The sequence below is a fragment of the Salvelinus fontinalis genome, chromosome 14 (assembly GCF_029448725.1).
Source record: "Salvelinus fontinalis isolate EN_2023a chromosome 14, ASM2944872v1, whole genome shotgun sequence".
NCBI classification, from domain to species: domain Eukaryota; kingdom Metazoa; phylum Chordata; class Actinopteri; order Salmoniformes; family Salmonidae; genus Salvelinus; species Salvelinus fontinalis.
The window spans coordinates 51,158,389-51,172,555 of NC_074678.1; the positions used below are offsets into that span (position 1 = coordinate 51,158,389).

General features: G+C 40.5%; 1 protein-coding gene across 1 annotated transcript in view; it reads left to right on the forward strand.

The window, feature by feature from the left end:
* Nucleotides 1-13,632, forward strand: part of LOC129811089 (TSC22 domain family protein 2-like) — a 78,825-nt gene extending 65,193 nt beyond the window's left edge. Inside the window, exons 2-3 of the mRNA XM_055862248.1 lie at nt 10,644-10,695; nt 10,919-13,632. Of these exons, the coding sequence (XP_055718223.1) occupies nt 10,644-10,695; nt 10,919-11,215 (349 nt within the window). The 3' untranslated portion in view covers nt 11,216-13,632. The remainder of the gene's footprint in view (nt 1-10,643; nt 10,696-10,918) is intronic.
* The last annotated feature ends 535 nt before the right edge of the window (nt 13,633-14,167 follow it).

The window sequence follows — 14,167 nt, forward strand, 5'->3', positions numbered from 1 at the left end:
TGTGTTAGGAGTGACCTTTCTAGCTAATAGGCTATGATAGAGTTCACACTTCCTCTTCCAATTATAATGTGGGGTGGTCAAAAATAATGAAAAACTACAGTATCTACCAAATCTATTCATTCCTTACTTCTCCTTGCCATTCACCTGATAATAAGACAATAAATGTTTTTGCTAACGCATGATGGGTTTGCCTGGGAGGGGGTACCAGGGCAAGATAAGGTTGAAGACCCCTGACTTAACATGATCCACACACACACCCACATAGTTGTCAATGGGGCACGACATCCCCTCTTCCCCCTCAGGAGGCTGAAAAGATTTGACATGGGTCCTCAGATTCTTAAAGTTCTACAGCTGCACCATTGAGAGCATTGGTATGGCAACTGCACCGCCCTCGACAGCAATGCGCTACAGAGGATGGTGCGGATATCCTAGTACGTCACTGGGGCCGAGCTTCCTGCCATCCAACACCTCTATATCAGGCAGTGTCTGAGGAAGGCGTGAAAAATTGCCAAAAACTTTAGCCACCCAAGCCATAGACTGTTCTGCCTGCTACCGTCCGGCAAGTGGTACCATAGTTTCGGGTCTCGGACCAACAGGCTCTGAGACAGCATCTATCCCCAAGCCATGAGACTGCTAAATAGTTAACCAAATAGTTACCCGGACTATCTGCAATGACCCGATTTTGCACTGACCTTATTCACATTCACAAGACTCTACCCACACACACTACACTGACACACTACCTCGTACCACTGTACATTGATATGGTACTGGTACTCCCTATATATAGCTTATTTCTTCTATATTTTTATTCCTCTTGTGTTCTTCCTTTTTATATATATATATATTTTTTTACTATGCATCTTTGAGAAATGGCTCTTAAGATGATAAAGTCTACCCATGTTGTATTCGGCGCATGTGACATACAATTTGATAAGATTTTTTTGGTATCTGACCCATACCAATTCAAGAGACTCAAAAACAAGCTTGGACCTGGTTTGAATTGCACTGGTGTCCATTGTTGCAAAACGCATCTATCTAAAACGGCGTTTCTTAAAGTATGGAACACGACCCAAAGTGTGTCGCAGACCTGTTTATGGTGGGTCGTGACGTAAATGTATAATTATTTCATTAATAACTGGAATTGATTTGGCCAAGTGCAACTGCGAACTCGGTTCAGTGCGCTCTCTGCTTAGCATCGGTCCCTGCCCAGTTTGGCAGCTGTGGGAGAGGAAGAGTGAGATGCCCGTGTGCTTGGCAGTTATCTGATTTTCTGCAGGTTTCTTGAAGATCACTCCTCGACCCACACACTGCAGCGATGTCATTCAAGCCACTGACTTGTTATTCCCACTCGCCATCACTCACCGCTGTCATGAAATGGACTCATGCTAGCCACAAGTTCTGATTGAGCTCAATCGTCATGAAACGCAAATACAGTGATGACTTTTTGTCTTTCTTACAAACTTTGAGAAATGATGTGGAGCGCCCACAATGTGTGGGGAAGTGCTTAGTAATGAGTCTTAGAACTAACAAATTAATAAAACGACACGTCCTGATCAAACATCCAGGCACAACATGACGGTAAACCCAGGGAGTTCTTTCAGAACAGGGCAGAATGCTTCAGGAAACAGTGCTTCGAAAGTGGGAAAGTAAGTCAACTAGCAAGGCACAACTGTTGCTGTTGCAAGTAATACTTTTTATTCTGAACTGGAATAAACTGATTGAAGCAAGATGCTTTTTGAGGCAAACACTCACACAGTTCTGGGTTACTCATCTGCATCAGGAAGCGGTCTCCTGCCTGACTGAGAAAGCAGTAGATGTTCTGATCCAGTTTGGCATCACATACCTATGCAAGTCAGGGTTCTGACGTACAGAAACAGTCTCAATGTTGAGCATGACCTCAATGTTGCACTGTCAAAAACTGAGCCCAGAATAGACACGCTTGTTGAAAACTTCAACCAGCCACACACCTCTCTTTAGGACTGTGTGTTCCTGTGTGTTTTCTGGTCTAAATCTGTGTGAGGTGATTAATCAGTTTCTTCCAATTTAGAATTTAAAATAAATATTCAGCAACAGTTCCAACCAAGACTTTCTATCAACAAAAATGTATACAGTAAGATGTACAGTCGGCCTGAAGTTTTTATCTGTACTGTTACTTAAGGTTGCACGATCAAAAAGCCTGTGTGTGTGTTCTGTTATACATCTGTGGGATGTGATCAATCCATTTATTCCCGTTCAGAATGAAATTATTTATTGTATTTTAACAGCAACAGTTCCAACCTAGACAGTGTTTTTAATGGGGGAAAATAAACATGAAAATGTATTTAATTATTTGTTTTTGTCTATATTGCATTTTTTTATGCATAAGGGCAATGAAATGTACCAATATTTACATATAGTTGCATGTTTTCCTGAGTTTGGGTCCCAGGAAAACACAGAATTTCTCATTTGGGTCCCAGGATGAAAAAGTTTAAGAACCCCTGATCTAAAAACATTGATCCCTAGTGTTCTGAATATTGACTTTGATCTCAGGCCCTTATGAACAAATCTTTCTTTTATTAACAAGTCTTATAAATGTATATATTCTTGCTACAACTTATTAGCGTACACCTAATATGTTCCCCCTGTTGATGATGCTCATTATACATTAAGGTTGAACCAAAAGATTACATGTAACAAATATGAAATGAAATACGAAACAATTATGTGAAATTGAATTAAACAATAATGTATGTTGATGCTAATATGATGTACAATATTCAATTATGTTTCTATATGATAACAATAGCGTGATATATTTATAATTTATTTTTGTTTTTTTAGGTTTACTAATTTTAATTAACTTACTCATTATGACACACCCCTCACTATTGTCATTGGTTGCACTAATTGCACTGTTTGTCTACATAACCTGGTTCAAGTATTCATAACGTTACCCTGAGGAAGGCACAGTGATGCCGAAACGTTGGTAAATACCCATCAATTGCTGGGAGTTTATATATGGAGTGTGCGACTTTATTTTGATAGTTTACAGCAAATCGCATCTATAACATAGTCTACAGCAGTGATTTCCAACCTTTTTTAACCTGTTAGTGTGTAGGGGGCGCTATTTTCACTTTGGGAAAAAATCGTGCCCAAATGAAACGGCCTTGTACTCTGTTCTAGATCGTACAATATTCATATTATTATTACTATTGGATAGAAAACACTCAAGTTTCTAAAACTTATCCTAACTTATTTCTAAAACTTATAACTTAACTTCTAAGTCCTATTATCCGCACTTTTTGCGGGCGCTGTCTCGCTATAACGTAAGCTGTTTGTTATGGTAAAGCTATTTTAAAAAATCTAACACGGCGGTTGCATTAAGAACTAGTGTATATTTAATTTGCTATCCAACATGTATTTTTTAGTAAAGTTTATGATGAGTTCTTTGGTCAGATTAGGTGAGTGTCCAAAATATCTCCGGACAATTTGGTGAATCGATGCTACATATTCACAATATATAACCACGGTTTGCAGCTCTAAATATTCACATTTTCGAACAAAACATAAGTGTATTGTATAACCTGATGTTATAAGACTGTCATCTGATGAAGTTGGTCAAGGTTAGTGATTCATTTTATGTCTTTTGCTGGTTTTTGCGATCACAATTTTTTGCTGCTAATAAATGCATTTTTGTGTTTGGCTATTGTGGTAAGCTAATATATTTCTATATTGTGTTTTCGCTGTAAAACACTTAAAAAATCGGAAATATTGGCTGGATTCACAAGATGTTTATCTTTCATTTGCTGTACACCATGTATTTTTCATAAATGTTTTATGATGAGTATTTATGTATTTCACGTTGCTCTCTGTAATTATTCTGGCTGCTTCGGTGCTATTTGTGATTGTAGCTGCAATGTAAAACTGATTTATACCTCAAATATGCACATTTTTCGAACAAAACATAAATGTATTGTGTAACATGTTATAAGACTGTCATCTGATGAAGTTGTTTCTTGGTTAGTGACTAATTATATCTATATTTTGTCGGGTTTTTTGAAAGGTAACATAAATAAATATTGTGTTTTCGCTGTTAAACATTTTAAAAATCGGACATGTTGGCTGGATTCACAAGATGTTTATCTTTCATTTGCTGTATTGGACTTGTTAATGTGTGGAAGTTAAATATTTCTAAAAAATATTTTTTGAATTTCGCGCTCTGCGACGGCAGCGGAATGTTGTGGGTGTTCCGCTAGCGGAACCCCGGGGCGAGAAAGGTTAACCTGGGCACAGCTTGATGGGGGAAAAAAATGTTGGGCATCCCTAAAATGTCCTTATTAATTAATTTATTATATAGACCTCATCTGCTCCATACTGCAAATCATTTTTCTTTTGGTGAAAAACATTTTTTATAGATTAAATAGGTTTTATTTGAACTATTTTCATAATTCTGTACCTCTTTCAGGTGCGTTTTGCGAATCAGTGCTAAAAATATTTGTTTGTATAGCTCCGTTAAAATAAGTATTTTAGTTTTGAACGGTTTGTGCTAGAGACGAGCGGTGCAACAACGGACACAAAGCCCTGCTCCGTTTGTTTCTATGGCAGAGGCATTGGTACAGCTAAGCCTAATCAGACTTGCCTCTGCTAGCGGTTGTCACAGGCGACGTGAAATGAGACAACTGACATTGCTCGTGATGTGCACTCCTCAAATGATAAATGTAACAGCCTGAACACACTGGACTTGAAACAATGATCGAGATGTAATCATGTACCATTCGTATATTATCTGAGCGGCACTGATGCTCCCAAATAAAAATTCCATGTAGATTCGACATACATCTAAGGGTTTATATGTGAGTGTATCGAAAAAATTATCAAGATTCAGAACGGTTTTGTGGCACACGAGAGTTCCTCAAGGCACACCAGTGTGAATCAGGGCACCCATGTAAGCAGTCGAAATATAGAATAAGTAAGAATAACATTGGTTTAGACTCATTGTTTTAGGGCACGCCCCAGAGTCCCTGCATATCAGTAATTTGAACCCTGTATGTAAATGTTCCTCCTGGCTCCTCCCTATTTGATTGAAAGGTCATTATTAGCCCAATAGCATTCCTAGGACCCTTAGGACCCTAGAGACCCACCTCCGGGCAGGTTTATACTGGGCTCCTTTCTTAAATAATGGGTACCATCAATTAAGGCAATGGAGGAGCGAAGCTGGTTTATAACAATGTTATTTGTCTTTCAGGACCATTGTCCTTTAAGTCTTCTTGACTTGGGTGAACATGGACAAAATATAAAAGTGTTTATCAAGATACATTTTATAACTAAGCTTATTTTTTTCTGTTTGACATGGTTCATAATCAGCTGGAGTCGTTCCTCTTTAGATTTAGGTGAGGATTAATGGCTAATAACTCAGACTCTGCTGACATCAACTGGTCTAGCGCCTGTAGTGCAGCTTTTGAGAAGATTAGAGGCGCCCATATGCTGTTAACTCTGGGGATAAATAAGGTCTCCGCATATGAAAGAGTCTAGCAGCTTGTCGTCAGTCAATAAGATCTTCTCTTAGCACCCCCCCCCCCCTCTCCATAGTTTGAGATCCATTGGCCAAGGGGAACGGTCATTGAAGTATGATTTGTACAGCTGCCTTCACCTAGTGTGGTGTTCGTATGGGTTGGCAGGGTGAAGTGTGCCTGTGCGTCTGTCCCTTAACACATTGGATTTTTGGTCTCCGAAAGCATGTGATCAGACGAGAGAAAAGGGGAGACCGTACTCTCTGCCCTCGCACGTGTTCTGTGTTTTCTTCTCCCCTTTATCCGGTCAGCACCCCAAACCCCGAATGTGGGGTGTTTTGGTTCTGCCGGTGCCCCGTCGGGGGTGAGGTGACTTCGATTTGCGGTGTTGGGGTTTATGCCGCCGGGGCGACTGGAATGTGGGGTGTTGTGTTCCTAGGGTTGTTTGTTGTCTTGACACACACACACACACGTGTGCACTGTTGTGGTCAGCACAGGTCCTTGTTGTGGGTGACACACACAGCAAGCCATCTCTTATATAAACAGCCCATATTTCCCCTCCCGGAATAAAATGTACAGGCCGCCTTGTTTTCCTTGGATGCTGATTGCCAACAAATTAGATTTGGCTGCCAGTGCCTGCCCTCCACTTCCTTTTAACCCCTCCCCGCCCATCATCCTTTCCCATCTCTCATTAGGCAGAGACACAGCAGAACATTGCCGACTGCTGTCACTGTGTTTTGATATGGTTGTTTCAGAGGAGGAAGAATGTATTATTCTCTCCTTGTTTATCAACCACTCAGATTGCAATCAAGGCGGGCCAAAGATGTGGAATGCGGGCAGTTCATTTTGCAGTTTCGCATGTTATTGTGGACCTGTCAGCATAGCATAACATTCCCCTCTTCCCCGTATGTCGAAAGTAGGTCATCACAGCAGGAACAATAGCTCCTCAATGGTCCACTTTTGAGTAGACACCGGAAAAGGTCAAATGGTATAACGATCCAGTTTTATTTTTCCATCTTTTGATACCTGCTTTTGATAGTTGGACATTTGCATTTTGAAACCGCTTCAGACTGGACAGAGAGGACATTGTTGACATGAGGAAAGTTTAGTTGGAAATTTGATTAGTTTAATTATTTGAGGAAATTCACGAACAGAACACGTTTTAATCATGGGATTAGGCTAATATTAAAAACTCTTAAATCACTGTAACGAGTACAATCTTATGACTAAAATCTGGGTAACAATGTAATAGAGAAATATAGGTTCCCAGTTGATAGGGTTGTAGCAGTTTGCTTCATGTATGTGTAGTCAGCCACAAACACTTAAAGAATAAATGCTGTGCTCTAAACTTTAAGGGTTTTGCGCATTGGAGCTTTTAAATAAAGTTAAGGCAAAGTAAATGAAAGGCACCACACAACCTGAAAATATTAACTAGCACCCTGAATATCCATATTCAGTAATGTAGTTATTTAAAAGTCAGTGCCATAATTTGGTTTTGAGAGAAATCAAAGGAACATCTAATGTGCAGATTTGAAGAGATTTATGAGTAAACTTCTTTTTAAAGACTCATTTAGTAACAGTCTATATGGATATAATAAAGGTGTGGGTTGACACATGCGGTGTGATAATGTAATTTGGCAGTGAACGTCAATAAATGTGATCATATAAGCCTGTCGCACGAGAAGGCAAATGAGAATGTCAAGCGCACCAAACTCCTCCCCTAACATTCTCCCAAGCAAGTCGATGTGAGATGTAAAAAGGCTTTTAAAGACTGGAGACACACACACAACCATCAAAACACTGATACCTATGACTGAGAGTTGTGTTTAGGGAACTTTTGGGCATCATGCGTTGCAAAATGAGCTACAGTCTTCCCTGCACGCCAGGAACCTCACCCGCATATTCAGGACGTTTTGTTTCTTACAGAGCACGATGCAGGTAATAGCTTTTGAGTATTTGGATACATTTGTAGTACCTCATCATTGTGTAGCTGTCTTTGCTATGGTATGAAAAAGACTAGTCAATAATGCTTGATTTTATCAATGTTTTTGAGTGGGATTTTATCAACTTGCTCTAGTTTTGTATCAATGATCAGTTACTAGAAGAACAACGTATCCCTTTTAGAGGTGTTACTGTATTTTCTCATTGGTCGTGTTGTGCCTCTGTATTACAATTTGTATCGACTCTGCAGTGATTCAAGGGCTTTGGCTTCTTTCTTGTAGCATCAGTGACTTTAATGCGGTGTGACATTTTGATGGGCGGTTGTGACTCTCTCTCTGCAAGTCCAATCATAGCCTTGCTGTGCTGCTGCCAGTCACACACAGAGCCTAGGCAGTACCATAGCATCGATGATTGACAGGTGCCTTGTTTACATTGCATGGAGGAGTCTATGGCATTTCTGGAATACTCGGGACCTGATTTTGAAAAGGATGGCGTAGTTTTCTGCAACAGTTGAGAGACCATGACACAGACACACACAAGCATGGCCACTCAAGACTTTAGCCCATGCTGGTGATGCGTACTAGTACTAATTGTAAAGGGGCAGTTGATACATATTTACAGCAAATTCTGTATGCTGTTCATGTTTGATTTGTGCTGAGGAAACCTAAACATTTCTGCAGTCATTGGAGCAGAACAGCATGTGCCGTATAGTTTTACCTCACCCGTCAATATGGAGGAAGAATAACGTTTCATGTATTTAGCTGGTTCAGTCAAATTTGAAATCACACAAACTTCTACAGACCTGCACAAAATGCTATCTTGCCAGAGCACCTTCTAGTGGCGTGTTGCGCCCCTTTGTTCAGTCGTGCCTTTGCAGGGCGGTGTCGTACAGGAAAGGCAGCCGACTGCGCGTTGGTCTTTGTAAAGGATCAAAAAACGACAACCTTTGGGGATTAAATAGTGGCGTGAGATTATTTCATGTGTCAACGAGACGGTGGGCCCTGAACGAGGTGAGCATTGTGCATTTTCTATGAGGATAAGGCATTTAAACGAGAGGTATGGGGAACCATCATAAAAAGGGGACAATAATCGCGGTGTATTCGACTGTGATGTCGATTAGACAACAAAAGATTGCAACAAATAGTATCCTCAAACCTGTCGAGATAAAACATGACAAAAAAGTATGGTTTTATATTGTATTACATCTGGAAGGAGAAATATTTATTCAGAGGATGGTGTTTGAAAACATTTTTCCCGGACAGTTTTCACTGCACGCGGTGGTTGAGAGCACTTCACGCCTCTTGTGCATTTGCATCAAAAAGAGATGCACGGTTGTGAGATTAGTCCATTTACGTATGATTTGATTTGCATTAGAAGCGGAAATAATACAAAGTTTCACTTCCTATAACAATCCGTTTTTGGTCCGTTCTGTTTTGCGTGGCATGTTATTATTCTGCCTCTAGAATGCAGTGACCACCAGTTGCCCGCCCACAAATTGTTTATATTCTTCACTACAACAATTGAATGGGAATTCGCTTTTTCCCTAATCCTTGGGTTTTGTATGCATTGTATTAGATATCATATTTGAGTATTTGCACAGGGTGCGCCGACGAGGCTCGCCTATGCACCCCAGTATCTCAACTTGCACATTCATCCTTTGCACATCCTACCATTCCAGTGTTTATTTGCTATATTGTAATTACTTTGCCACCATGGCCTATTTATTGCCTTACCTCTCTTATCCTACCTCATTTGCACATGCTCTTTTTAGATTTTCCTACTGTATTATTGATTGTATGTTTGTTTATTTAGTGTGTAACTCTGTGTTGTATGTGTCGCACTGCTTTGCTTTCTTGGCCAGGTCACAGTTGCATATGAGAACTTGTTCTCAACTAGCCTACCTGGTTAAATAAAGATGAAAAAAAATAAATGTATCCTCCCATGCTTATCCTCCCCCATCCTCCCATTTAAAGCGCTGCTGATCAGCGCCTTAATGATGCCTATTAAAAGAGCACAGTATCACGAAAGATGATTTTCCAGTACAATGGAGCGTGCAATGAGGAGGAGGATGGTCGGCCGGCCCGCGGATTAGGCGGCCGCCTGGAGCGGCAGATTGTCAAGGGCAGCATTTCCCGAGCTAAACTGACCAAGAATCACCAACAACACCCCAAAACATGGAAAACTTGTCTCACCCAGTGGTGGGCTATTGAGGTGAGCACTGATGATGCCCCATTATAAGCAGTGCCTACTTTAGCAAAGGCAGGGAAAATATGCATATTGTCCATACACTGCGGTGCTCCACCACCACTCTGTCAAAGTCATCTAACATAAATCATGTAGCCTGTACAGTAGAGGGTATATAGCCTCTGTGGCCTTTTCTGTCTCCTACAGAATGTCATGGACACTTTTTATAATATGCGTGCTTCCGATCAAATAGCCTAAATGGCGCCCTATCAAAAAATGTTTGCTTCGATATGAATATGAAGAAACATGTTAACAAACATACCATATCCTAAAAACAACAGGTCAAAGTAAAATGGACAATAGCCTATGGAATGAAATTAGGCTACTCACAACTGCTGTCCGGGAGTTTCACTCAGTGGGCTATAGTGTCAGGGTAATTAGGGATTTTGAGTTTGTAGGCCTATTCGCCGATTTCTGAGCTAATCATGGCGAAGAAGAAAATATGAACTGCATTTTCCAAGAACGCGATGCCTGATAAATGTGGGTAGGACTATAGCTGACATAGGCGGCGCGTGAGTTTCTGCATGACAGTTATGAAGGTGTTTTATGAAGTGTCCACTGGATATATGGGATCATCAGAGCATGACATTTTGCTCTTTCACACCGAGACTTGGTGATTATCGAGGGGGAACTATTAGCCTCTCATTTGCAATGGATTTTTATTTTTTAGAAGGTACGCTGTCCCCCGCAGCAATGTTACAACATATAGTGGGAAGCCTTCCCAGAAGGGTGGAGGCTATTATAGCAGCAAAGGGGGGACCAACTCCATATTAATGGCCATGATTTTTGAATGAGATGTTCAACAAGCAGGTGTCCACATGTTTTTGGTCAAGTAGTCTACCTTGGAAGAGCAACATACATTCGAATGTGTAATAGATGATTTGGTGATTATCTTCAAAGGAATAGGGTGGCCTCTCTTTTCCTCATTCCTTCGATATTAACATTATTTTTCTCTTATCTCCACAGTGCTTCCGGAGCCAGTGTTGTTGCCATCGATAACAAGATAGAGCAAGCAATGGTGAGTGTGTCTCTCATTTGACCTAACTAGGCACTACTAACATATTGAAAAGTTGAAGTACATGATTTGACCTGAAGTCAGTGGTAAAGTTTGTGAGTAATGTTTGACATGGTATTATATCTCTCTTGCTAGCCCTCTGACAATCTCTCTTATCTCTGTAGTGTGTGTGCATTGCTGTATGGTCCTAAATTGTTGTGCTAATGGCAGGCCTCTCTCTCCTCAGGATCTAGTGAAGAGCCACCTGATGTACGCAGTGCGGGAGGAAGTGGAGGTGCTGAAGGAGCAGATCAAGGAGCTGTACGAGAGGAACTCTCAGCTTGAGCAGGAGAACGCTGTGCTCAAGTCCCTGGCCAACATGGACCAGCTCACCCAGCTGTCGTCCACCCAAATCAGCCCTGCCGGCAGCACCTCCCCACCTCAGCAGCTACCCTCCACCAATAACACCAATACCAGCACCCCCCTGGAGGGTGAAACCCAGGCTTTCAGCCTGCCACAGCAGCCCAACGTCACCTCTGTGTGATCCCATGCCCTCGTAATACACCTCCCCGACATACGGGAGGAGGAGACCCCAACAAACAACCAACCCCTGCCTCTCCCGCCGCCTTGCAACATAAAAAAAAGAGCTCAGAACTGCATTTGATTTGTTTTTTAGAGGCAAAAATAACAAGCAAAATCGGCTTTTGTTTGCCACCCTTGTCTTCGACTCGTGTGAAGAGCCATGCTTCATTTTGCGTGCTGCTGCTGTCGTCGGGCCTTCCCAGTATTAGACAATCATCATCCTGTGATAGCATTCTTTTGGCCGGGTGTCCCGCTGTAAGTCTATGGGGAGCTGGCCAAGGGAGGAGTGCGGTGCAGGGCCACGGGGGGTAAGAGGCAATCCGGCGCATGGGGGCGGTAGTGGAGGTGGTCAAAGAGGCCGAAAAATGTGGGGGGGATCCTACGTCCTGGGAGGCCCTTGACTGTTCTATCCCTCACTCCACAATGGGTTGTTGGTAGAAAGTGGAAAAGAACGGGGGAATGAGAACGACAAATAGAGACTGAGGTGGAGGAAAGGATTCCCCCCACCATAGGAAGAATGTGTCTCACGCCGTGAGAAGACCAAAACTAGTTTTCCCAGAGCAACCACACTTTGACACAAATCAAAACATACCTTCATTAGTTCAGTTTTAATGTTTGCATTTATTTATTTCAGGGATACTATTTTCATAATGTAAATGAACAATGTCACAGAAATACATGTTATTAAAAAAAAAACTACTTTCTCTTTTGGTTTCTGGTATGTTAGATTATCTGTCAGGCAGTCAATTGGTAGTCTAATGCAAAAAGTAGTTCCGTAAATGCAATAGGTTCTTTTAAAAAGGCAATTCCCATGGCATAGCACCGCTAACACTAAAAGGCAGTTAACTTAATTAAATTAATCCAGGTTGAATGTACATTTTGTAAAGAGTAAAGTATTACAAGCATAGAGGGATTGTACAGGTGAACGCCAGTTATTGAGATATGAATCGCTGGTAGTTATATTTTGATAAACTTTTGCTGTAGTTTTTTTGTCGCCAAAATTGAAAGACAATTGCCATACTTTTCCCAACGTTCTAAAAATTCTATTGCACATATTTACTTTCTGGGCTGGGGGTAAAAAGCTGTGAAATTGTTCAACCTACTTTGTAACCAAAGACTCAAAGCTGTGTAATTATTTAATTTTTAATGCACACATTCTTTTTATTTTTTACTTCCTAGTTTTTTTGTTTCTGTTTAGCATGTTCTGCATGATCTATAATTAAACCACTTTCTTACCTCATCTTTTTATTTAGCACTCTTATTGTAACGTAAAGTTAGTCTGCTCTGTCCTTTACCCATCGTTTACAAAGAGCTGCCAGTTAGAACGAGAGAGGAAGGAGAACGGAATGGAAAGAGAGGGGGAGAGAATGAGGGATTAAGAGGAAGGGAGAGTCAGAAGCACACACTAGCAGAAAATGAAGTTTGAGCCATCTTTTTGTTTATGTAAATGTTTGTTTTGAATTTCATATGCAGACCAAAAAAGTTTTGTTAAATTGCAAATGTTACTGTATTTAAAGGCCCAGTGCAGTCAAAAACGTGACTTTATATTTCCACACTGAGGTTGGAATAATACTGTGAAAATGATAATGCCCTTTTAGTGTAAGAGCTGTTTGAAAAGACCACCTGAACTGTCAGCCTGTTTTGGTGGGATGGAGTTTTGGTTTTCCATGGTGACGTCACCATGCAGTAAATTAGTTAATAGACCAATAAGAAAGAGTTCCAAACCTCTCAGCCAATAACAGCAAATTTTCAGTTTTCCCCTCCCCACTCAAACCACTCCCAGACAGTCCTAGCAAAATTCTTGCTTGAGAAATTGCTCTTTGCTTAAGTAGCTCTTATTTATTTTTGACCATTTTAATTAAAAACAATCACAGGAAGGTACTGAATTGTTACTCAGAAAGGATTTGATTTTGAGATTTTTTTAAATGTCTGCATTGGACCTTTTAAGGAATGCAAACATTTAGATTCTGATTGTAGTGTACCAACACATACTTCAATAAAAAAACTGCTAGACTATAATAACTTACAAACTTAACGGAAACTATTGTACACATTTCACAACTCCAGCTTGAATCTGGTAAACAATTGAATGAGCATATTATGGTATGTCCTGTCTGCGTTACATGTCTTTTGTGCTTCCTGTACCATTCTTTGTGGCTTAGAACCAAACCAAAATCTTTAGCAGGATGAACTTAGATTTTACCTTTTGCAATTGGGTATTTTTTTGTTTGTTTTGAAGGAGATGCCATGTACATGCCAGGTGTGTACTGTATGAACGTGATGATCACTGAGCCTTGGAGAAAATATCTTAACGATGCCCTTGTAATGTGCTGTTGTGGCAACAAAAAAAATAAATTACTGTTTTATTAAGAATGTCAATGTCTTGCCCAGTGCAAATTGTGTCTTGTTTGTGTGTCTTCTTACAATGAATGACTAATAATCAACCTTCTGGTTACTGATGACTGACTTAGTTGTTACACAAGTATGACACATGCTGTATCCAGGTTATAGAGATGCCAAAACATGTATCTCTCACCTCAATCTCTTCTTGCTGTACTTTTCTCTAGGATCAACAAGAACTGAATTGACGTACGCTAGGCTATTTTATTTACTCATAGGTACGGTTTTGTGCTCAACGTATTGGGGCAGTGATACATTTTGATTTTTGGCTCTGTACTCCAGCACTTATGATTTGAAATGATACGATGACTGAGGTTCAGGCTTTAATTTGAAGGTATTTTCATCCATATCGGGTGAACCGTTTAGAAATTATAGCACCTTTTATACATAGCCCCCCCCATTTTAGAGTACCAAAGGTATTGGGATGAATTCATTTATGTGAAAGAAAGTTAGACAAATATCATACCCCCGCAAATGCTAACCTTCCCTGTTATTGTAATGGTGAGAGGTTAGC